The sequence below is a fragment of the Polyodon spathula genome, chromosome 11 (assembly GCF_017654505.1).
Source record: "Polyodon spathula isolate WHYD16114869_AA chromosome 11, ASM1765450v1, whole genome shotgun sequence".
Classification (NCBI taxonomy): Eukaryota; Metazoa; Chordata; class Actinopteri; order Acipenseriformes; family Polyodontidae; genus Polyodon; species Polyodon spathula.
In genome coordinates this window covers 9,584,555-9,609,686 of record NC_054544.1, presented here as the reverse complement: position 1 = coordinate 9,609,686, position 25,132 = coordinate 9,584,555, and the positions used below count along the sequence as shown (strand labels likewise).

The 25,132-nt window shown below is 36.0% G+C and overlaps 1 protein-coding gene across 1 annotated transcript in view; it reads right to left on the bottom strand.

The window, feature by feature from the left end:
- Positions 1-11,193: 11,193 nt before the first annotated feature.
- The window catches only part of wnt6b (wingless-type MMTV integration site family, member 6b), a 15,159-nt gene continuing 1,220 nt past the window's right edge, over positions 11,194-25,132 (bottom strand). Inside the window, exons 2-4 of the mRNA XM_041263079.1 lie at positions 20,770-20,990; positions 15,522-15,823; positions 11,194-11,850 (exon numbers count right to left, since the gene is read on the bottom strand). Of these exons, the coding sequence (XP_041119013.1) occupies positions 11,389-11,850; positions 15,522-15,823; positions 20,770-20,990 (985 nt within the window). The 3' untranslated portion in view covers positions 11,194-11,388. The remainder of the gene's footprint in view (positions 11,851-15,521; positions 15,824-20,769; positions 20,991-25,132) is intronic.

Here is a 25,132-nt window from a genome sequence, read left to right as displayed (position 1 = left end):
AGAAAATAACATCCTCTTAAACGACTTTTAAAGCTTCATTAAAGAAGTGAGGTGGTATTAAAAATGATTAGACGGGGTGTGCAACTGTTATTGCTGCCCTTCCAAAACTGTGACCTTGTATTAATGTTTTTTCAACTTACAGTTTCAGAAAGGACAGAAATAAAAACACATCTCATTTCAGAAATTCATCTTGGTTGAGTAGGCCTGTTTGCTGGCATGGTAAGTCAACATTTTAAATAATCATCTAAGCAGAACAATGATAGAGAGAATGGTAGAGAATACACATAAGGGATGAGAAATGAAATATTCTAAAAATGTAGATGGTTTGACACTATCGCTTTAACAGATCTTTTAGTTGCTCTTTTGGTCTCTTGTGGTTGTCAAGGATAATTGATTAAGTGAAGAAACAATTTTACTTCTGGGAGGCTAAAAGAGAAATATGGCTTTTTCTTTTCAACATATAAATTTGCGTCCTCGAGAAGACGTGTTGTTATTAAAACATAAATAATTGAGAGACAATATTAACCAAGGAAGGATGGTGTAGTAGTTTCAGTTCAGAGGGCCTGGATACTTATCTGTATCTTATCGGTATAGGATGTAAAATCTACATTGCTTCCTTGCCAAACACTCTGAATTGACAAATATAAAACTTAATTAAGGCACACACTTGGTGGATGCTGTGTGTTGCAGGATAGGTCAAAGGCATTCCAATGGCCTATTTCTAACCAGTACTCTCTGTAGGCCATTTGATAATTTTTTACACAACCAGAAAATACTAATCAGGTGACATACAAGGTATTAGGGGCAGAACTAGAATGGGTAGTTGAACTAATGTCTAAGATAGACTGCCTTCCTGTGTGGATGAAAGGTATATTATCATGCTTGATAACCAAACATTTTCACTTGGTCCCATGGAGAACCCTGCTAGAAGTAACAGCAACATTCATTGAGAGTTCTTAGGGTGAATGCAAATTTTCAGCCAGGAATAAAGTATTTTCTAGTTTTATGCTTTTACAATTGTTTCATTTTTTCACGCCTATGTGCTTTACCTTTGCACTGAGAAAGTGCAGCTAACATAAAACATCACTAAGGAATTCAGTGAGAAATTTCACTAACAGTGCTCATGGTTTAGTATAGGAGTCATTGGTTGGAAATCTACCTGAAAAAACAATGGTGATTTTTTTTTTTTTTTTTTTTTTTTTTCAAAATTGCACAAAGCAACCATTTCATTACAGACAATGAACCCTTGAATAAACATACTGGTAATTTGTGCCAACATTATGTATCTGTTTGTAAAGCAGTTTATATTTACATGTAAACAGACCAAAATATTGGAACAAGAATACTGTTGTTATACATTTTAACAATGGAAATTTGTCTCAGTTGTAAAAAAAAAAAAAAACCCTAAACAATAGAACACTGTCTCATTTAAGATATTTACTAAAATTAAAATCATTTTGGCAAGGGGAACTTTTGATGTAATTTTTGAACGTATGCACAGCTGTATACTTTGTAATATTGTAAGATTTTCCGCAGGATATCTTCTCCAACAATATGAAATGCATTCAAAACATACCTGAATTCCATTAAGTGTTTCAGGTTGTCATTTTAAGACATCCCCTATTTCTTTACAAGCACCCAGAAAACTTTGAGGTTTTTGGTATAGTTAACCTTCCAGCATGATAGGCAACTATTGATACAGCTGTGTCAAAGGGATCTATTTGTATAGACATTTACAAGAAATATAACTTTTGTGTTCATTGAATGTGCAGTTTATATGTATTACACAATATGTTTATTCTGTTTTTAACTGATACTGAAGGTTGAAATAGCAGACAATGAACATCATTCTGAAGCAAACTGAAAAACATCCACGCCGTGCACTTTAACTCTGGTTTGAAAATTAAATGTTCTCAGGATGAGGACACTTACATCCTGATCAGGGCCAGTATGAAGATGTGTCCCATTCTTATTATGAGTTGATGCCGTAAATACTGTATTTTATTTTTTATATAGTTGCACAACTAAGAGACCTGCAGTTCAAAAAGCATAGCCTCCTTTTCCATTCAAGGAAAAGCATTAGCAGCCATAGAATATTTGGATATGTAATATATCAACTACTCAGATATTTTAAGAATGAAAGGTAATTCAGTAACCTCTCAACCCCATCTTCAAGCCATTTACTTCAACAGATTTTTAGTAGATTAGTGACAGAATGCATTACTGTAGCTATAGTGCTGGAACAGAATCTGTGTGCAACACTGAAAATGGAAGAACCAAATGGAAACATGGACATAGGATTTCTTAAAGTTTTGTGAATCCAAAATAAAGTTTTTGTGTCCTGAATTTTTTTTTTTCTACCTCCAACAGTGTGCATTCAGTAGCACGCTGTGGCATTGCTAGATGGAGTATAAAGCTACATTTCAGCTCTTTCGTCCAGTGCTTTGTTTCATGTGTTCATCACTGTAAAGAGTTCCTAGGGATACTCACACCATTTCACTCATTACTGTCAGCGCCACAGTTCATTTCTCCATGCCGAGCACCACGTTTGCCCTGTAGTTCTTAGAACTTATTGAGAAACGTATTTGGCACAGAAAACCGGTAAATGAAAATAAAAGTATATGTATGTTTCCTGTAAGGATTCCTAAAGCTGAGCCAGTGATCTATCGTCCAGTTATTGAATAAATCCGATTGTATAGCATCATAAGAGTTGGTATTGGTGCATTTGATTAGGATATTTCTCCCTCACAGTTACTACGAGGGTAATTGTATAGGGCGTGTCAATCCCAGCACTACGCCCTCTGCTTGGTACTGCTATTGCCAGCTAAACTGGTGTTGAAAGATCCTTTCAAATTTCTGTGGGTGCCCTACACATTCTTTTGACTTTCTCTGACAGTTTCTTAAGTATTTCTGGCATTCCTTAAGCAGCCACAATAGCTTATTGTTAAAAGGCGTCTACTAAAACCAGGATCTAATTATTCTCAGGAGAAAGAAGGCAGACAGCATCCCCCTCCATAAAATGAAGGGACACTGCCCTAAAACACTGAGAGATCAATACATGCTTATATCCCCTAGAACAGTAATGCATGGCAAACTCCATTCTCAGTGTCTACTCTGTGTTATTTTAACGAAAGAAAGGATTTTAAAGTTAAGCTATAAAAACTACTAGCCCATTAAGCTATACTAAAGAACATATTAGTATGTTAGTATACTCTTAGTATACTGTGATAAACCTATACAATAATTCTAGGAATAAACTGACAGATGTGAGTTAGTAGATTAAGTGGTGCATTGATCCATAAATCCATAAGAAAAACACAAAAAAGTTGGAGATGAGCAATGTAATTGAAAAACACCACTTATGTTATCTAATTGCAAAGCAGCAGAGATGAAAAAGTAGGAAAGAGACAACAGTTTAGAGGATGACATAAGACTATGTAAATGATAGAGGTTGCAAAGGAATATAACTGACTACAAAACACTGGCATATACAAACTGAAGAGGCTGTGTGGGCCAATGGTTAAAGAAAAGGAGGTCCCTGGTTGAAATCCCAGCTCACTCACTGTGTCCCTGAGCAAGTAATTTAACCTCCTTGTACTCTGTCTTTCGGGTAAGATGTTGCTGTAAGTGACTTTAGCTGATGCATAGTTCACATGCCCTCATGATAAAACCAAAATGACTGAATTTATGCATCAGATTTGTTTAAATTCATCATTATGCAAACTGTAAGCCACGATTCAATGTATTACAATAAGACACACTGCCAGTATAATTCTGGCTTCTCACTTCTGGCTGTTTCCCTCAAAAAGATGTACCATCCACAGAGAAAGCACTGGTAATAATTATATATAATATTAAATATGATTCAACATTACAGGTTTACTAAAGCTAATATCAAATCAATTACTGATGTAATTTACAATGAACGATTGCTATAATAGAAAGAGTAAACATTATTTAGAACAGTGTCTATATATTAGGAAGGAAATGTATCACATAAAAATTACAATCAGATGGTTCATCCAGGGGCTGTGACCTGGCAGAGACTGTGGTTAAACTGAGTGTGTGTATTGAGTAAGCAAGACGTAGACATCACTCTTTAATCAAATAACATAATACATGTTTGGGTTAATTTTTTTTCGACTTGTGGGAATTTCCAAATGAGTACCTGGATGATTAAAAGATGTGGCATAAGTTTAGTCTGGAGGATGAAATGCAAACCACCAGACAGCAACGTTGACATCATCAAGATGCGTCTAATCTCAGTGAGAATTATTGAAAGGTAAAATCTTATTTTTAAGAATCTAAAATTCAGAACTAAACATCAGAACTAAACATATGTGTATCTATGCCTCAGCTACCTAATGATGAAATATTGAAGGTCGCCTTGTTGGATGTAGTTAATTTGCCACATTTAAAGTGGTCTCATACTTGTAATAAAAACTTTATGTCAACTATCAAATGTGAGACTCCCTCTACTGGTCATAAATGGGGATTACAGTCAATAGATTATTCCAATATAAACCTATGGAATTTGTATCGTGTTTTTCCTGTGCCAGCAACACAACACACAGTAACATTGCAATGGTATTGTCAATTTTTGATAAGGTAATTTGTAATTGCCCACAGATAATCATGTAAATTGATTTATCTTCATGTATTTACTCCAACTGTGCTTTCTTTGTATATTGTATTGTTTATTAGGAAAACGATAGGGGGACATGTAGTTTTAGTATCATTAGAATGTAAATATACCTAGTGACAACATTTCTCAGGCTTCGGCTATAATGTTTTTCTACAGTGGAGGTTTATTTACCATTGGTTAGGTATTGCTGAGCTCTCTATACCAGAGCTGCCGGTAGGTCCCTTCCTGAGATGATGCACTCTAAAGGAAGCCATTTCTCTTTTTCCTTCTCAAGACGGTACGGTATGACCTCAGTGTTGAGCTGAGCGTGTTGATAGAAAAGAGCTTCTCAAGTCTAACTGAGTCGATTGTATTTCCCTTGCATTCTTGCTGAAAGCTGGCTTGTCGCTTCCCTAGTATCAACAACTTTGAAAAAGACTGAGCCTTTTGCCTTTCTGTCTTTCAGCGGCCTCCTAGCTTGCGTGGTAGGCTTGTCTTTGTTCTCTGTCTGTCGTGTGTGAACTACTGCCTGTGCAGACATCTGCAAGTGGTTGTCTTTTCTTTCTGAGAGTACGCAGTTCCTCCACAGAGCTAGGCCTTGCAGTATCCCCGTTGTTAAGTGACTCTTCCAGCCACGCTCTCCTCCACGGGGCTAGGCCTTGCTGTCGAGTAGACCCTGCCTGCTGCATAGGCCCGTCCACCTCGGTGAGTTGGGCCTTGTAAACAAACAATGTGATCTCCCCTAAATTATCTTTCTATCATGTTTTTGCTGTCTGCTTCAACTCATCCATCGCGACTTTGGCCTTGTGTCCCCCTGGTACACGCTACGTGCTGACCAGGTGTGTGTGACCGCGTGGTTAGGGTAGGTACATTTGCCTAGCCCCCCCCTGGTGCACAAGTGCTCAGTGAATACACCTCAGCGTCAGTGCACTGTCACAGCGCTGCACGGTACGCGGTGCACAAGGTGCCCACGGTACTCAGTGCTTGGGTGTGCAGTGTTAGGTACCCTCTGCTACAGTGCTAGTTGGTGAGCGCATGACGTTCGCACTTAGCCAGTGCTTGAGCGCAGTCCAAGTGGTGTTTAGTGCATGGCCCATGCACAAGACCAGGCCCATGTACTTAAGAAGGAAGTGGCTGCCTTGCTGTGCAAGCGAGCCATTCATCTCATAGATCCCACCTCCCACGGAGAGGTGTACTGCTCGAGGTATTTTCTGGTACCCAAAAAGGACAGCAGCTTTCGCCCCATCTTAGACCTAAGGCTCCTCGACAGGTTCTTAAAAGAAAGGAGGTTCTGCGGCTGCAGGGGATCAAAGTAATAATCTTGATGACTGGTTGATCTGTTCCCAGTCGCGAGAGGGAGCACTGGCTCACACTTCGGTTGTGACAGAGCATCTGGCGAGGCTGGGCCTCAACGATGCAAACAGTTGGCTTACACTGGTGCCGTGCATTACGTATTTGGGGCTCCTGCTGGACTCCATTACGATGCATGCATAACAGTGCTTGTGTGTCCCTCATATGTTGCCCTTCCTTCTCCTTCGTGGCAGCTCTGGTATACATTATCCCATATGTAATGTCATTGGTGGTAGTCTTCAAATTGAAAGGTCATGGGTTCGATGGAAAAAAAGAAATGGCTTCCTTTGGATGATAGTTTTATCCCCTCAGTGGGAGGGACCGAGTTCATCATCCAGGAAGGGCCTACCGCCAGCTCTGGTATAGAGAGCTTGGCAATACCTACCCAATGGGCAGGCATATCTCATACATAATAGCATTGGTGGTCGTCTTCTCTTTCAGGGAACCAGGGTTACAGTAAGTAACCTGACGTTTTATGAGGTCAAATTGATCTCAATACAGATATAATGGAATAACCAACGTGTTTAAGCAAATCTACATTTTGATCAACACATTGTGCATTGTATTTAATCACCTGCGCAAAGGGGAGCAGAACTCAAGTACGAACTTTGTGAACACGTGCTGTGAATTCGGTGTCTCTTTTATCTTTGATCTGCAATACACCGTAAGGATCCAATTCCTTCCCTCCGCTCCAAAAAAAAAAAAAAAAAAAAAAAAACCGGGTTTCATTACAGCATACAAATCAATCCCCCGAATGAATGAAGTTAGGAGCTTTTATATCAGGTGCTCAGCTTCTTGAAATGATCCAATTCATGTGGGCTGGGGACAGAAGAGCTGCGTGCCAGTGCTACCCATGCTTAGAAGCTACAACACTTTTGTAACAAAAGTAATGTGCAAAACTAAAGGTGATTAATGCATAGTGTAAAATCAAAAACACAAACATTAAATTAAAAGTGACAGATCAAACAGTGAATCAAATATAAACCATCGTTAATACAACGTGCCTAATTCAATTGACGTATATTATAAAATTGTGCAAGTATATATTCTTGCCTACTGAAAATGTGGTAATTCGGACGCTACTGGACGAGACTAAAACTGTATCAGACGGTATCGGGAGGGACTAAAAGTGTATTGGATGGTGTACCGGACGGTAGTCGACGTGTCTTCAGTTGAGTGGAGTTATTTTCCATAGATCTGTTTAAAGGTCTATAGTGCAGAAAAAGTTCAAGATTTATAGGAATGACAGTTTAGTTAGAAAGAAAAAATAAAAAAGGACAAATACCATAATAAGTTTAAAAATGGTTCCTTTGATCTGTGTTTTCATTTCTTATGAAGCCTAGTCCTTTCATTTTGCGTATCCAAATATATATCCAGTTATAGTTGTATCTTACTATGGTTTAAAATCAGACCACGCTGTGCAAACAGCACCACCTAATGTTAGAACTAAACATTGTATAGACACATTTTGTGAATATCTAGAAGCTGGAAAGGTTTAGAGGGATCATTGACAGAACAAGTCAGAGTTTATTGAAGGCAAAGGTTAAGTTTACATTTTGTATTCTAGTAAGAACCACATGCAAAAAAAGTCTTGTTTATGCTGCAGATATACACCACCATATATTTCTAAGCCTGCGATGCACGTTAAAATGAAATCACTAACGCACTATGAATAAAAATTGAGGCAAAACAAAAACATCTGGATAATGAAAACATGTACACATGTATGGTTAGAAGAAAACACAATAATAAATACTTCCACAAATGTTTTTAAAACTCTTTTGATCATGAAATAACCTTGAAATCCAAAAGCAACATAAAGTCACGCTTGTTTCCAGTATATTACTGTCATGTTATTGTTGTTTACAGTACAGAAATAAAAGAGACAAACAATTCGGATGTTCTGTTTTAGGTTTACGTGACATAATACCAATGGTATGTACGTTTCTGCAAATGGTTATGTGCATTGTGTGAGTCCATGCCTAAGCATTAGTACATAATGTGTATGCTACCGCTTTTTAATGCATTCATAAACTGTAACAGTTCCATTTCTTTCACTTCTTGACTTAATCTGTGTTTTAGTCTCATGGTTAAAAATATAAAAAACAGGAATTGCTACTATTTCCACTGTATGTTGTACTAGTAAAAACACACACACATACACATAACAGTGAAAACAACATCTTGAACTCATCAAATATGAGACTTTGGATAACTATTCACTGCCTGTTTTATCAAGACATGTGACCCAAGGATGGAGTGGCCTGTTAGCATTAGGTTCTACCATTTCACAGTATTCAAAATTGAACCCAACTAGTGCCACTGGTTTCATGACCTAATGCCAGTTGACAGTGATACTGTATTCCAGTTTAGTGAAATGATTATTTATCATCCCTTTGTTGTCTATGGTTCCAGATCCCCAGCAGGCCTGTTTTATGCAAAACTAGATTTCAGCAGGTGGTATTTTTTTAACAATTTAATCTGAATTGTATTCCAGCTCTCACACTGGGTTTTGATTCTTTTTTTTTTCACACAGGGGATGTCTTCTCAGTAAGGATTCAACCTTTCCTTTTTGCTGCTCGGTTTTAACACATTTAGATGGTGTGATTTTCAACATGGTCAAAAGTCTTTTAAAGCAAGGCACAGTTCTCTCAGGTGGTTTCGGAGGCACTTCAAAGTGTGAAATCAATATCACAGAGGACTAGGACTGCAAAGACACTCACCTATCCTTTGGGTATAATGACAGATCAGTATGGGGTATTTTAAAGCTTAATTCATCAAATTGATCTATATTGGTACCAGCTCATAATTCAGACTTCTAGATCCACAAAGATTGTCATACACTGCCTTAAATTTGACAGATAATGAATAATACTCAAAGAGACACATGTAGATAGTGTACTGTAACTTTCCCTGTTTCCTATCAAAATAAAACATATATACAGAGAGCGAGGGTTGCATTAATAAATGCATATGCCTCAAAAGTACAAGTTTAAATAAAACGTTTAATTAAACTTTACTGGGTTTCATTCTTCCGTCTGACTATGTTAAGAGTCAAATTTGCAAGTAAGAGTGCTTCTGGCAGTTTTCATGTCTATAGTCTACCTTCAGCATGGCTGGCTTCAGAAATTGGATTCCTGGAAAAATATTAACTTGTGTGGACTTGCAAAACACAAAGTAATACAGAAAGAGTTTTTTTTTTTTTTTCCATCTGCATAAATACTCAAAACAACACCTTTTTTTCTGCTGAGTTGCAAAAGGATAGGCTTGAAGCAAAAGTGTCTAAAAAATGTATTTTTGTTCCGTTGATTTACAAAATACTGAAGAGAAAGCTGTCCATCTACTATCTGCCACCCTCCAGAATGGTAGCATGCTGCAGCTAAGCATGAAGGCAGAAAAAAACAATGTAGGATATGGAGTGGATACTGTGCAACATAAGCAAAACTAAGTGGGGTGTGGTCCACTAAGTTGGGTGTGGTCTTTACATATATACTGTATACAATCAGGTATTAGAAACTTTTGCGCACACTTTTTTTTTCTATTTTCATTACAGTAGTAAGAACAAATATGTCAAAGCTAGTAGGGTATCTTTAAAGAGTCCCTCTTTTGCAATCTTTATGTCTGTCTCACCCTTGTCTGATTACAGCAGAAATGTGCTTTTTTTCTTCTTCCATGCCGTAATGAACATAGACTTTAAGGCTGGCATTTCTGCTTAGAAACCCCTGCAATAATGCATGCTGCCCTCTGTCTACTTACATTGGAATGCATTCAGATTAACGAGACACCTCTCCAATGCAAAATTAATCCTTTGAAACAGTGGTAATTGTACTGTTGTGGTTCCTTCTGATTCTCTCCTTTGCGTCTTTAAAATTGCACAAAGCGTAATTAGCCAGTTTAAAAGTTTTATTTTTGTACATTATTTTTTTTGTTTTTTTTAAAGCATTTATAACAAAAAAATAAACACACACTGTCACTTATACTCCCCTGTTTACACATATATGTTACCTGGACACATCAAATTTTTAATTTATTTTTGTTGTTGTATGTCATCTGACTGTTTAATTCAGAAACAGAAACAACACAAATTAGAATATTTTTTCCCCCTTTCTGCCTCATAAAGCACATGCTTTCCTACAGGCAATTCCACGGTTTACTAGATTACTGCAGTATAACATGTACTATCTTAATATAAACATTTTACTTACAGAACCCATTACTATATGAACCGTGTTGATGTATAGTCTATTTGAAATGTTTATTACTAGCTGGTAGCTGAAAAGCAGCTCCCTTTTCTTATCAGAGACTTTAAAATTACAACAACAACAACAACAATAATAATAATAATAATAATAATAATAATAATAATAAATAATAATAATAATATAATAATAATAATAATATTATTATTATTATTATTATTATTATTATTATTATTATTATTATTATTATTATTTTTTTGTTTGTTTAAGTCAGGGGAGGGTTCAAATAAAGGCCAAATATTTTTTCCGAAAATATAATATTATGCAGTAAAACACAAAGAAACCTATTTGAATATGTTATCAAAGTGCATTAAAAATCCCCATACATAAAGTACTAGCATAAATATACACATATACACCACTGTATGTATACATGGTAACATTTTCTTAAAGGAAATAAAAGGTGGCATATGCTGTATGATGCAGTCCTTTTGTTAATTTATTACACCTATACATTTTGAATTATGTCTTGGATTCAAAGATTAAACACACACAAAAAAAAAACCTAAAAAAAATAAAACTTTCCTTATACAAAGTGCTTTAAAACACAGGGGAAACATTAGACAGATTCTCAGTATGTGTGGTTTATATGTTAGATCTTTTTTTTACAGCTCTTAGAAGATTAATTTAAAACAATGCAAATGTTGGTTTAATCTTTTTTTCTGTTTAAATTAATTGTAAACCAAATGCACGAAAAAAAAAGTCAATACGAACGTCTATAATTTTTTTCTTTTGAATATATATAAATATATATATATATATATATATATATATATATATATATATATACACACACATATATACATACATATACACACACACACACACACACACACACACACATATATATATATATATATATATATATATATATATATATATATATATATATATATATTTATATAAACATTTCTTTACACCCACAATGTGGGTGTGTTAGACCCACAACAATAAAACCAGGGTCCCTTGAAAGGTAAGTACATTTTTCAGTATTACCTAATATATAGCACATAAGCAGCTTCCCTGCCCCATAACTTTATAAAGGGGTCCTTTTTTGTTTTTATTTTCTTGTTTTTTAAGAGTGGTTTTAAAAAGTCTTTCCTATTGGAGTCTGAAAGCTCCATTCTTTTAATCACCGTAATTCTAGTCAGAGTATTATAAGCACAAGCTCAATTCCTTTCTGACAGAACATTTTTTGCACTGCACAACGCAGCACCAATGAAATCTGCACAAGCAGTTCTCTTCAAAGACCACAGTCTCATCCCTGTAGCCCCGATCACAGCAAAGCAAGTCACATCCGCTGATGTCCATGGCTGTGCTGTTACACATCCTCCCCCTGGTCCCCAGGGAACCAGTCTTTCTGTTCGGCAAACAAAAGTCAGGAGATTCTGCTGAATAGATGAGATCTTGCTTATCTGGTGGTTTAATATTTTGCCCCACGGGGATGAGGGTTTTGCCATCATTGCCTCCCATCACCTGGGAAGCTCCATTAAATCTTTCCAGGAGGCGATCACCCACCTCGCGAAAATGAGGCATCTTTTTCCAGCAAGTTCTGAGTGTGCAAGAACCAGACAGCCCGTGACATTTACATTCAGTTCTCATATAATTCTTCACAGCCTGTAGTTAAAGACAAAGATAGATTGGTGAGATAAAAGCAGACCCTACAGAGAAAGAACCCACCCCCACCTCTTGCCTTTGAGCAATCTCAAAGTTTAGAATGCTTGATGGCAAGGATCACTTAGATATACATTTTTGATAATTAGTCCATGATTAATGTAATGTCCTTATCTCTACCAGCATTTTAATTAAAATATTTTATGATCGAATGTAAGAAAGGTTCACTCATTTCTTAAAAGGATCTGTGTGTGGGTTCAGTGGAAAATAGTTCGCAGTCTATCAAAATCAGTCTAAATTACCACCACACCCCACACCTGCCCGCTTACCTGAATCTGACCCCTCACTAAGCAGGCTTAAGTTGTGTGGCGGCATTTCAAAAAGTGATAAAGTGATACTGACAAAGACTGAGCAAAGGTGAATACTGGGCTGTTTATTAGTATTAAGTATAGTTAAGAACTGAGGTCAAGTATGCACCAGGGACCAGACAGCAGCTCTACCTTCAGTGCTTGTTCTGTTCTGTATTTAAATCACTAGAACACTTTTTCACTTGGTTCTTATGTATTATACTCAATGTATTATTGTTTGATAGTTACTATGAATTATATTATGTTTCATAAACAGAAAAAATTAAATTGGTAACACAAGAAGCCATTTACTAAAATGGCATTCCTTTCAATAAAATCTACCTGATGTTCGTTCCATTAAATGTGACTGTGGTTGATATATATATATATATATATATATATATATATATATATATATATATATATATATATATATATACACACACACACACACACACACACACACACACACACACACACACACACACACACACACACACACACACACACACACACGGTCAAAAGTCTTAGAACACCTCAATTTTTCAAGTTTTTATTGAAATTTACGCAGTTTAATGTCTCAATGTACTCTGAAATTAAAGCATAGAACAAATAAACAATTGGAGATAAAAAAAGAAATCATGGAATCATTTTGTTTAACAAAATTTAATCTAAATTTTTGACTCATCAAAGTAGCCACCTTTTGCAGATATAACAGCCGAACACACTTGTGGCATTCTTTCTACAATGGAAATCAAATATTGTTCAGAAAGTTCTTCCCAACACTGTTGCAGAAGTTCCCACAAATGTGTTGCACTTGTAGGTTGCTTTGCTTTCACCCTTTTGTCCAGTTCATCCCAAACCAGCTCGATGGGGTTTAAGTCTGGAGACTGTGCAGGCCATTCCATGATTTGAAGCCTACCGTCTTGTTCTTTTCTTCTAAGGTAGTTCTGATATAGCCTGGAGGTATGTTTTGGGTCATTATCTTGCTGTAGGATGAACCCCTGACCAACTAGGCATATACCAGAGGGTATTGCATGGCGCTGCAAAATGCTGTGGTAGCCGTTTTTGATCAGGGTGCCACTCACTCTGTGCAAGTTGCCGACTCTGGATCCAGCAAAAGAGCCCCAGACCATCACGCTTCCTCCTCCATGTTTGACAGTTGGTGTCACACACCGAGGAACCATCCTTTCGCCTACTCGACGGCGTACAAAAACCCTGCGTGATGAACCGAAGTTTTCAAATTTTGATTCATCGGTCCATAAGACCTTCTTCCAGTCTTCAGTAGTCCACTGGCGGTGCTTCATGGCCCAGGCAAGCCTCTTTTTCTTATTTTGCCATCTTAGCAATGGCTTTCTTACTGCCACTCGACCTGTCAAACCTGCAGCTCGAAGTCTTCTCTTCACAGTTGAAACTGAGACTTGCTTACTTCGACCAGTGTTAAGCTGTGCTTGAAGCTGTTGTCCTGTGAGCCGCCTATCACGCAAGCTGTTGACTCCCAGAATTTTGTTTTCTGAGTCTGTTGTGGCTTTGGGTCTGCCAGACCTCTTCCTGTCAGAGTTTCCTCCAGTTTCCAAGTGCCTTTTGATGGTGTAGGAAACTGTACTCACTGACACCTTGGCTTTCTTTGCAATTTCTCTAAAGGAAAGACCTACACTTTTAAGGGTTATAATGGTCTGTCTGTCTTCCTTTGTTAATTGCCTTTTTCTCGCCATTATGATAGCAATATACTACTTCCTGCAGTACAATACTGTCCAAATAATGCTTAAGAGGGTGTAGTAACACAGTCTGTTCCAACACTGCTTTTATACAGACAGAGGGTTTGTAAGTAATCAACAAAAGTTGGGACACCTGTAGGAATTGTTAGCATCAACTTTCAAGGCTTAATTTACTTCCATTGCTGCAGAACAGCTGTAAGTTGTTAACCCATTACTTGTTCCCTGAAAAAGGCCTTTTTGTATAACTCTGAAATGTACATTATTTTTCAGTTTTTGGTAACCTAAACTTTTTTTTTTAACCTCTGGCAGTTTACCGCTTACCTTTGTACCATTTCAGGTTATTCACTGGACTTGAACTGCTTAAATTTCAATAAAAACTGGAAAAATGGGGGTGTTCTAAAACTTTTGACCAGTAGTGTATATATATATATATATATATATATATATATATATATAATATATATATATATATATATATATATATATAATTTCCTTGAAACTTTTTTTTCAAAAGTTTAGTGCGTAATCTGCATTACCTATGAACTACGTTTCTCTAGCTTCTTGCAGAAATACTGTACTGCTGTAATTTTACCAAGATATGACCAGGGGATGTTTACTTAAATGTTTGGAAAAGTCGATTGTAAAATAAATGATGGCTATGTGTTCTACAGTCACGGAATCTCTGTAAACAATAAAATATATGTAAACAACAAAATAGATCTCTGTGTCAGGCTTAATCACTTTAATAAATCACTTTGACTCTTATGCTACATTATTATCGGCAGGTTTCAGTGGCCTTTTGTTTTGGATACATGATGAGTTTGTTCTTTTCCCAGTGACTACCCAGGCAACTCTCAAAGAGATGATCATGTTATTGAATGGCAATCCATCTAAACGGCTGTTTTGTGTCTCTGAGCCTGGTTAAAGTAATGAAATGCTTCACATGTATTATTGACACTTTTTCCACCTAACTATTGAATATGACATTTGTTTTACATATTCTAATCATAGCATTCACACCATTCCTGATTTACATAAAACTACTGGCTTCCATTTGCTTTTGCGTTTGAGGATTGTCCATGTTTTGTTGACTGCATGGGACACTTTTTCAACACTCCTGGTAAAACACCTGTACATTTTATAAAATTGAAACCAATATATTTCAAGTTCTCTTTGGCACTCTCAATGTGTTTTAAAATCACATTTTGTAACATTAACATGATTTTTTTTTTCTCCTTTCAAAATACAGAAGGAAACATTTTGAAAATAAGGCCCCTGCACTATATCTCAATGACATGGTTTCCATACCATGTGTTCAGTTCATAAGAAGAAAAGATGAGATGGTAGCCATATTAGTCCAGAGATGATTAGACAAAGATAAGGAGAATATATACCTTTTATAGGACTAACTAAATAATAATTATTCACAGGCTTCCAAGACCTCAAAGTACTATCACCTGAAGAAGAAAACTTTGAGGTCTTGAAAGCTTGTGAATAATTATTATTTAGTTGTCCAATATCACTTCTCTTTCTCTTCGTCTATAAGAAGAAAACAAATTTAAAAAAAGCAAAATAACAACCAAAAAAAAAAAACCTTTACAATACATACCAGTCGGCCGGCTTCATTATTGTGAAGATCAATCAAGGTTCTGATGTCACTTTTTCCCTTTTTCCTTTTTGCATCCATGAATTGCTTGGATTTTTCATACCCAAATTCCACATCATCCCCACAGCCTCCCCACTCCCATTTCGAACCATCAGTCCCAGGTCTGGCTGTAGGGAGAGGAGGAGCCCGACTCCGTGTTGCCTCACAGCCACACTGTAAAAGTTCCCCCATACTGCATGCTTGCGTCACTGTGTGTGTCACTCCAGCAGAAGTAATTGCATAGACAAAAGCAGTCTCCCGGATATCTAGAAGGGGGAAAACATTATTTTAAAGACATCAGAAATGGCACAAGTAACCTGAAGAGCTATGTGGAGATTATTTGAAGTGCAGGAGAAGATACTTACTGTTTAAAAGTTAAATACTTGCAATAAACCCTGGCTAAATTCAATTGTGTGTTCTATAAGCAGCAGCAAATAAACAAATGGTCTACATTTCATTAATTTTTTTTACAGATGTAAAATGCTTTTCATAGAGAATTATTTATTCCAATGACCCAAAGAGTATTTATCCCCCATTGGATTGTAATGAGAATTTGACAAGCACTGTGACATACAGCATTAATGTAGGCATGTATTCAAAAAGCTAGCATATACTTATTCCCCCTTTACACTCCTTGAAACAAAACGGTATAAAGGGGAGAATAATTCTACAAGTCTGGAAAATAAATTATGGTTGTACAATTCAATACTTCTGTGTGTTGTTCTGTATGGTTTGTTTTGTATGCTGAGGGAAGCCTCGTGCTAATAAGGAGTCTCTTGAATATAGAAACACGGGAACAGTTTCTAAATTATCTCTTCTATGCTATATGTTTTACTCCCTCACATTCCACAAATGTTCTAATTACATCATTTATACTATGCCTGTGCTAAATTCAAAGTATACATTTATTTAAAGCATACATCTTTCAAAGGCCAGATTGTAGCAGTGACATCACAAAAATGGCTTTGAATTCAGATCCCCCACAACAACAGCAATGTTTAATATATTACTTAATGCAATCTCTAATCATAAGTAAATATGTCTTTCACACATGCAGTGAACAATTAATAAATTAATAATTCATTTGTGAGTAAAGACATAAACAACTCTGACTTCATCCCTCTTTGCTTATGTCATCCCTTGCTCATTGATTATTTTTTCTGGTATCCATTTAGAACCATTATGTATCTATGCATTTATCTCTGCCCATTTTCCTGCTTGTCTGTTTGTGGTTGCCATAGAGCCTGGGTGGTATCTATACTCACACCTAACACTGATCAAATATGTCATGTGTATGCAGGACAGAAACAATATCCTATACAAGCACGGTGAAATTGGATGATGAAATTTAGTTTTCTTTCTTTTTCTCACAAACGAACATCATTCACAGCACAGACATCACAAAAAACAGCATTAAAATGTAATCATTGTGGACTTTGCACAATATTTCGTTTTTTAGAAAAACCTTGAAAATGATGCAGGACTTCAACAGCAATGAAAAGGGTATGAATTTGTATCTGAAAAAAGTCATCTATAAGGGCTGAGCTACCCCACCAGTGTACACATTTACCCAAGTGAAAACAAGGACCTGGGAAGGAACTGGTTAACTTTGTACTTAGGCAATACGCGGATAAGGTTCCCAATGCCAGTTTTAATGTGACAGACTCTTAAATGTATTTCAAGTGAGCGATGGCTATTATGAAATAGCAGCATTAAAATCTCTCTTGATTTCCACCCCCCCCCCCTTTTTCTTTCTTTCTTTTACCTGCAGGACACAAATTCCAAACACTTTTTACCAGCAGCCTCTGTCTGGACCTGCCAGATTAAGCAGTTGTTGCCAGAAGGGGTTTCTATAAGAATTAGCAAATAATCATTTTTTAAATACACAAATCTTCACAGCATGTAAAGCCAATGATGTATACTATACCAATTACAGAAAAATAACATATAATGCATTTGGAAGATACAGGTACTAAAATCTAGATATGACTTTTTATATTGTTTATATGGCAGTTTTACATTGTCCTCTTAGAGCTTTCACTTTTGTTCTTTACAGTAAGGATCCTGTCGCATTCCTGGAGTCCACTGTATTAACATGAGGCCCACTCTGTGTACTCCCTACTCAATGCCACAGTGCAAACAATGATTCTCCTTTTCACTGTAACATTAGTTATCTAAAGAATGTAGCATGTTTACATATGATTAGTATGTATTTGTTAATGTCTTACAGTGATTTGGATGACCTCAAAACTCTGGGCGCTGAAAATGAATAACCCTTAATGCTAACATAAATTGTATGTAGAATCAAGGAGAACCACTTAATAAGTCTTAAAACATAAGATATGTACTAAAAAGAAGACTGATGAGGAATGTACTGTAAATATTTCTTACATACTCACCCGGTGAACTATTCCACACATTTTTTTTATTATTCTGAAGAAAAATATGCTTTCTATATTCTGTTAATTTGCGACAATTATAGTACTTATGATTAAATTTATATGACTATACATATATTTATTCACAACATGTCTGCTCAGTTCCAGAGCTGATCCAAACCCCTTTTCAGTGTTAAATTGTTGTGTTTCTTTCTTAATTCGAGTTATTTTATTGTGAGATTTCTACAGTACATCATGCTCTTAGAACCATTAGCAAGATGAACACATCTTTAAGTAATTAATGGGTGAACTTGATCTCCTCAGATTCACACTGGCATTGACACCACCCCCCATGGAAAATGGTCCATCGATGCCTAAAAAGCATGCCTAAACCATTACTCTACCCCCAGCACCTTGGACAGTTGGCATAATACAATCCGGGTATAGTGCTTTGTAAGCTTGTCTCCAGACTCAAATCCTGTCATTGTTAATAAACCATCATAAATCAACTTTTATTACTACAAACTAAAAGCAAGTATAGAAACAAAAGTACATTATTCCACAGGTAATACATACAGGTTGTTTTCAATTAGGATAAACAGAAAACAGAGTGCTTCTGCATGGGTTGATGCAAAAATAATGAATTAGTGAGGAAAGACCAGCTCGGAAAGTATGTTCTATGTCAGGTGTTCTCAAACTGTGGGTCGAGACAGTCCACCTTCAAAAGCACAATTGGTATCCCGAATTAATGGAAGGGAATCTAGTGGTACTTTCTGTTCAGCCCTTGGATGTTACTCAAGTTTGGGGTATTGATCTGGATACACTGGATACACTGGAAGGCACATCTGAACGGGAGAGTAATCATTTTTTCTTGAATATATTTTCAAACAACCCTGTTCAACAACTAATTTACTCATTCACATCCTGGAGTGGGATGGGGGGGTGGTAAAGGGTTACTGACAGAAACACAGACAGATACAACTACCTTGACAACACAATTATTACACTAACACTTGACGGCATTCTAAATAGCTTCATACAGGCATGCATGCATGCCTAATTTAATTACTTAATTAAAATATAGGGAAAACATGTTTAAGCAGTCAACAGGGCTTTCAGCAAAAGGCAGCCAGACCAATCCCAGGGTGAGAAAAATAACAGGTTTATACAAAAATAAAAAAGTTATTTTGGAAAATGAAGGGAGATGTATTAGCCATGCAAGCCAGTCCTTAGTAGAGTTAAGCTAAATGCATAGAATTTCCACCACTTCTATATACTGTGATTTGAGGATCTGAGTTAGGATCTGTTTAAAAGAAAGAAAGAAAGAAAGAAAGAAAGAAAGAAAGAAAGAAAGAAAGAAAGAAAGAAAGAAAGAAACTTTTGAAGACATTTCCTTGAAGACCAGACAACTAACACATAGTTAGGAATTCAGTTGAGGTATTTAAGAGCCAATTTAGCACACTGGTGTTTTGTAGCCACAGGCTACTGACAATGTGTTTAACCAACAGCTACATGCACTCAACCCCCATGATGAGGGGTTCTACTGAACACTGCCTCGTAAATGTTTACCATATCTGGGCTCTCATTTATGTTAACTACCATTAAATCACCCCCATTATGATGCTCATCTTGTAAAACATGCAGAGGGTGGTTTTTAATGATAGCCCTATTAAAAGAAAAGGGTGGAGTGCACTTAAAAAAAAGAGAACTCTCAGCACCTCAGCAAAATAACTATACAGTATATAGCAAGTAAGGATTCTATCAGCGAATCCAAAACAACAACAGTTCAACGATTCTAGGAGTTAATTTAACAGAGAATATTAAAGTTGCAATATGATGCCAAACAAGAGCAACCAAGTGTAAATTTGTTTTTACACAAAGCAGTGCTGTGCAGAAAACAACTGGAACGCCTACAAGTTACTCTTTACTGTAGTTTGTTTAATATTTTTAGTAAAATACATTTAAAAAGCAGGTACAGTTTACTTTTTTTACATGTATTGCCAAATTCTGTATTACATCAAATAAAATACTGCTTTTTATTTTCTCTGTTTTTATTTTTTTGTTTGTTTTTTAAAACACCACTGGTTATTGTTGTTTCCGTTTAAACCAATATATAAACAGTTATCATGATAAGTACTTATTCACAGTTACTGGGACTGGCTAGAAGTAGCTGTGGGCTTGCAGCTGAAGAATTTGGGTATTTCAGTATCTGTGATGTTTTTGTATCAACAGGACAATCACAAAGCCATGTCTGCTTGTTGCCCTGTTTTGTGCATCTTCCAAGTAGCATCTTTATAGAGAGTTTCCTTAAGCAATTTTTGACATAGTGAATGTAATCCTCATAAACATTGCATGATATTCCAAACACTTAGTCCTATGCAATGATTGCGTTGAAAAAAAAAAAAATCAACGCCAGCTAATGGGTGTATGAAACAATGCAACCTCATCTTTAAACAGAGCCAATAACTAGAATGAATCCTGTATCCAGCTGGTGTAACAAAACATGTGTACAGTTGACCTTAGTTACCTATTAGGATACATTGGCATTATCTGGTGCTAGATAAACCCTAAACCCTAAAATGAAATGGGTAAAATTACATTTATAATACAGTATACGGTACTTTTCTATGTAACTTTAAATATACTTTTTCTATGTAACTTTAAATATACTGTGCTGAATAGATCCGGAAAAAAGAAGTTGTTAAAGTCCTTATAATTGAGTGTGTAAAGGTATGGATGATTGATCGACCTGAGAGTGCTTCTGTGGATTGCATTTCTACAGCAGCTGCAGTAATGATATATAATATTAGGCTATGCTTGTTATGATGCATTACCTTGCTGTAGTACTTTTCCAAAGTATTTGTTGTGTCCGGTGCAGTTCCATCTTCTAAATCTAAACTGGAACTGGCACTCCCGAACCCCCAGCTTTGCCCCCTTCACCACCTCACTGACTATCTCTGGTTCAGTCTGGCACAGTTCAGCCTGTTTCCCAGCCAAGCGTTTCGTCTTCCTGCAGATGCTGTTGGGGTCCATTACCAGAGGGCTGCCCACTGCCCTGGAAATAACAACAAAAGACAGCACACTGTAAATACACACTAACTGCTTAAAATCAAACAGTGGACTTCCTTTTTTCCCATATCTAAGTTTGTCCATTCATCAAATAAAAGTTCTCGGATTGTACACATGAATTAACTTTTTGGCATTAATATAACAATATAACTGCAATTCTATATACATTTACTTTCTAATGAAGGGATCTATACAGACACCAATATAGTTCTGTTAGAGTTTTGTTTGACTTGTTAATGCCTTTCAAGTTTATAAGCATTTAACTGTGAAAATACTCAGTTAAATTAAATAGGACTAGTATATTTGGAAAAATGTCAAATACTAGTATATAGTAGGATTTAGATTGCATGACTATATTATTATTATTATTATTATTATTATTATTATTATTATTATTATTATTATTATTATTATTATTATGTTTTAACCAGTACCTGTTGTGCAGTGTAGTAACAATCAGAGGACAGGTTATAACAAGGTCAGATATTTAATAAAAATTGTTGCCTCTGGGTTCACTTTTGAATTCCTTCAAGGCAGAGAACAGTCACAATACAAATATGCCAGTTAGTAGACAGATAGATAGGTACATACACATATATATTACTAATGTTACAGATAATGTTTCACATGGAAAAAGAACATGTTCTGAATTGATATGTTATCTCTAAGATGTTACGTGACTGTTTTTTTTATTAAATGGCAAGCAATTGATTCTATTAAGAAGCAAAGTTACTGAGACAAACTCTGCATAATACTGTTAAGTGACCATATAATACTATGTTATGGACAAGTCATATAATAAAAGTTCATCAGGCAAACAATGTATTATGAATTGACTTTTTTTAAATAAATAAAATATACATTAAAATATACAGTGCAGTCCAGCATTTGTATACACACTGGTCAGTTATACCTATAAATCTCAGTATGTTTTTTTTGCAATCAGAAATCCACATCAAACAGCTAATGTACATAGTATCATAATTATCATAATGAACATTTACAGAGCTTATTCCTTTTGTAAAAAGCCATAAAGTGTTAAACTAAAATTAAACATTCTCCAGTGGTAAAATACATAAACAAAACATTATCATTGCCTTTCTGGCAAAACTTCAACATGTGGGCCTAAAACACATTTTATATTGTTTTCAGAGTCCTTCGTTGCCAAGTTTACTTTGTATCAAAACTCAGTGAGCAACTACAGAACAGGTCAGTACTTTACTTGTTTGCTAGCAATTATGTGAAAATGATTGTGAACTGAAACATAAAATATTTACAGTGCACTTTATCAAGATACTAAACAATGTACAATAAGATTGAGAGAAGAATACACTTGGTGCATATGGTTCCTCATCAGGGGCTTTTTACTAGCTGTATAAACATTCTAGAATTAATAGCATTGTCAGTTTAACATTTTAGTGGGGAACTATATCTCTGATCCTCACAATTCACATTGCACCACAGAAATACAGAAAACAAATCATAACATAGGGATTTGCATAGGGATTTGTCTCCTCTATAAAACATACCGTATGTGACTGAAATTGGGTGTTATATATATATATATATATATATATATATAGATATATATATATATATATATAATATATATATATATATATATATATATATATATATCCTGCACTAATATATTCCACTGATGTGTGCACTGTACTCAGATACAGTATCTGACATTGACACTTAATATTACACTTGTAACGGTTGTTGACAGGTATCTAGAGCATTGTTCTATTTTGTATATATTTATTTAAAAAACATACTCTCTCTGCCCCACAGATACTGTACGGAAAAAAAAAAAAAAATTACTTGGATATTTGAGAATCAGCCAGGAAACAGTGTGTTCCAATTTGGGATCTTTTCACAAAGGTGAATATACAAAAAATATAATAACAAGGGCACCAAAATGCATTAATCTTATATAGCTCCAAGCAAACTGGCACATTATCACATACTAGCCAGCTATTGCTCTCTACTTTCAAAGAAGTAGTTAAAGAATTCACAGAATACAAAACTGTGTTTCTATAATTTCACATCCAATAGGAACTGTTTAGTGTAAATCAGCCTTTGTGTGCATGTTTGTGTGTACTGTGTGTGTGTGTGTGTTTGTGTGTGTGTGTGTGTGTGTGTGTGTGCGTGCGTGCGTTCATGTGTGTGTGTGTGCGTGTGTCTGTTTGTCTGTCTGTGCATGTGTGTGTGTGTGTGTGTGTGTGTGTGTGCGCGTGCGTGCGTGTGTGTGTGTGTGCGTGTGTCTGTGTCTGTGTGTGTGTGTGTGTGTGTGCATGTGTGTGTGTGTGTGTGTGTGTGTGTGTGTGTGTGCATCTGCGTGTTTTAAATGCTGGAGAAATAGAAAGATGACAAGGGAGTACCTGTTCCCATATCATCTACTCTGCCCTTACCTATTGCAAAATATCATTACGTTTACTGACTACATTTTTGTGGTCACAAGTTTGGCAACAGAGAATGTTCACTCTGGGGGCCTTTCTGCTTTGTGTATGGACATGTTTTTATACAGGTCAGTGCCTTATCTGTTCTTTTACAAGAGCACTGCTTAGAAAAGGCACATGGGATACAATAGCTGCAAAATGAAGTTACTGTAGTTCAAAACACAATCAAAAAAGTTTCCGGTTCAACGATTTTATTTAATAGACATAAGAACGTAAACCTCACAAGCAGGTAGCTATATGTAATTAAATAAAACAATGTAATTGTTTTGCATGCATTTATGTATAACATTGCAAAAGCAGCATGCGTTACCGAAAATGCTTGTGTCTGTTAAGTTAATTTGCATTTTGCAATTCACCATTCAAACATGTTTTAGACCCACAGAGATATGGTAGCATACAATATATTCTTAATGAAACTACTATGGTATTTAATGTAGCCTTTTATCACAGCAATTCACTGGATTTAGGGATATAGTACTCAGAATAGCACAGAACATTTGCATGCTAATTTCACAGTTTACCGTGCTTTCTCCTTGCTCACTCTATTACAGTTGTTAATCAAGGTAGTCACTTTCAGTATGCTTAACCATGGTATACTGCAGTTATCTTTTAGAAGAAGAACTGTAAAGATGTGGTTATTTCAAACCAGTCACTCCATGGTCCATGTTCATTTCTCTATAAAGTATAGGCAAGACATGTAAGAAAAAAACAAAGAGGTCACAGATAGGTAGCCCTGTGTTTCACCCTCAAACTACCACTTTCATTCCCAAACTAATACTTAAGCACTTAATGTACACAGTCATGACACTGTGAAAAACAGAACTAGTGGCTTGGGATCAGTTTTCGTGGTCCGTGGCACAAAGCCATGGCACACATTTAAGCATAATTCACAGTCATTACTCAAGACTTAAGGTCAAGATACAGTTGCATGATAGTCGGAAAAGCTCCACCTCATACAGGTGCTTGGAAAAGTTGTTATGAACAATTGTGATTCTAATGACAACAGGATGCAAACAAATATTATGGATTCATCTTAGTGTAAAAAAATACAAGTGGTGTTTTAAAAATATACATATTTTTATTGTAGATGTTACTCTTAGTATGCATGAAAGAAGACCCCCTTTCTTAACCTTGCACAACTTGAGATTATCAGCAGGCGGAATTCCATCATGTTGAATTGGGAATTGTTTTATGATGACATATCCATTGCCTCCAGGTCCACCTGAAATTCCAACTCCCCCTCCTGTCTTACAGCTTTCGCTGTAGGCTATGACTTACCTCATAATAGACCTGACACAATTAAATACCAGACTTAGGAGATTTAGGTATGTTTGTACGGCACTAGTGTGCACCTTACTGTCAAATGCAAATTAAATATGTACCTTACTTGACAGCAACAGACGTTTGGACTATTTTGGCAGTAATATTATCTAAAAGGGATCAAAAAATATGTTTGGTAACTTGTTAATGGTTAATTTTTTTTAACATGTTAATGGTTACAGTTTGCTCTAGGTTGGTGAATAGATTATTAGTAACACCCATGTTCTGTTATATACCTATTTTTAAACTGGCGGAAGGACCACACAATTAACCCTATCACTAGCAGCCTTTGGTTGACTCGAAGGATGGCTTAAAAAAATATCTCAAAGGGGAGTACCTCAAT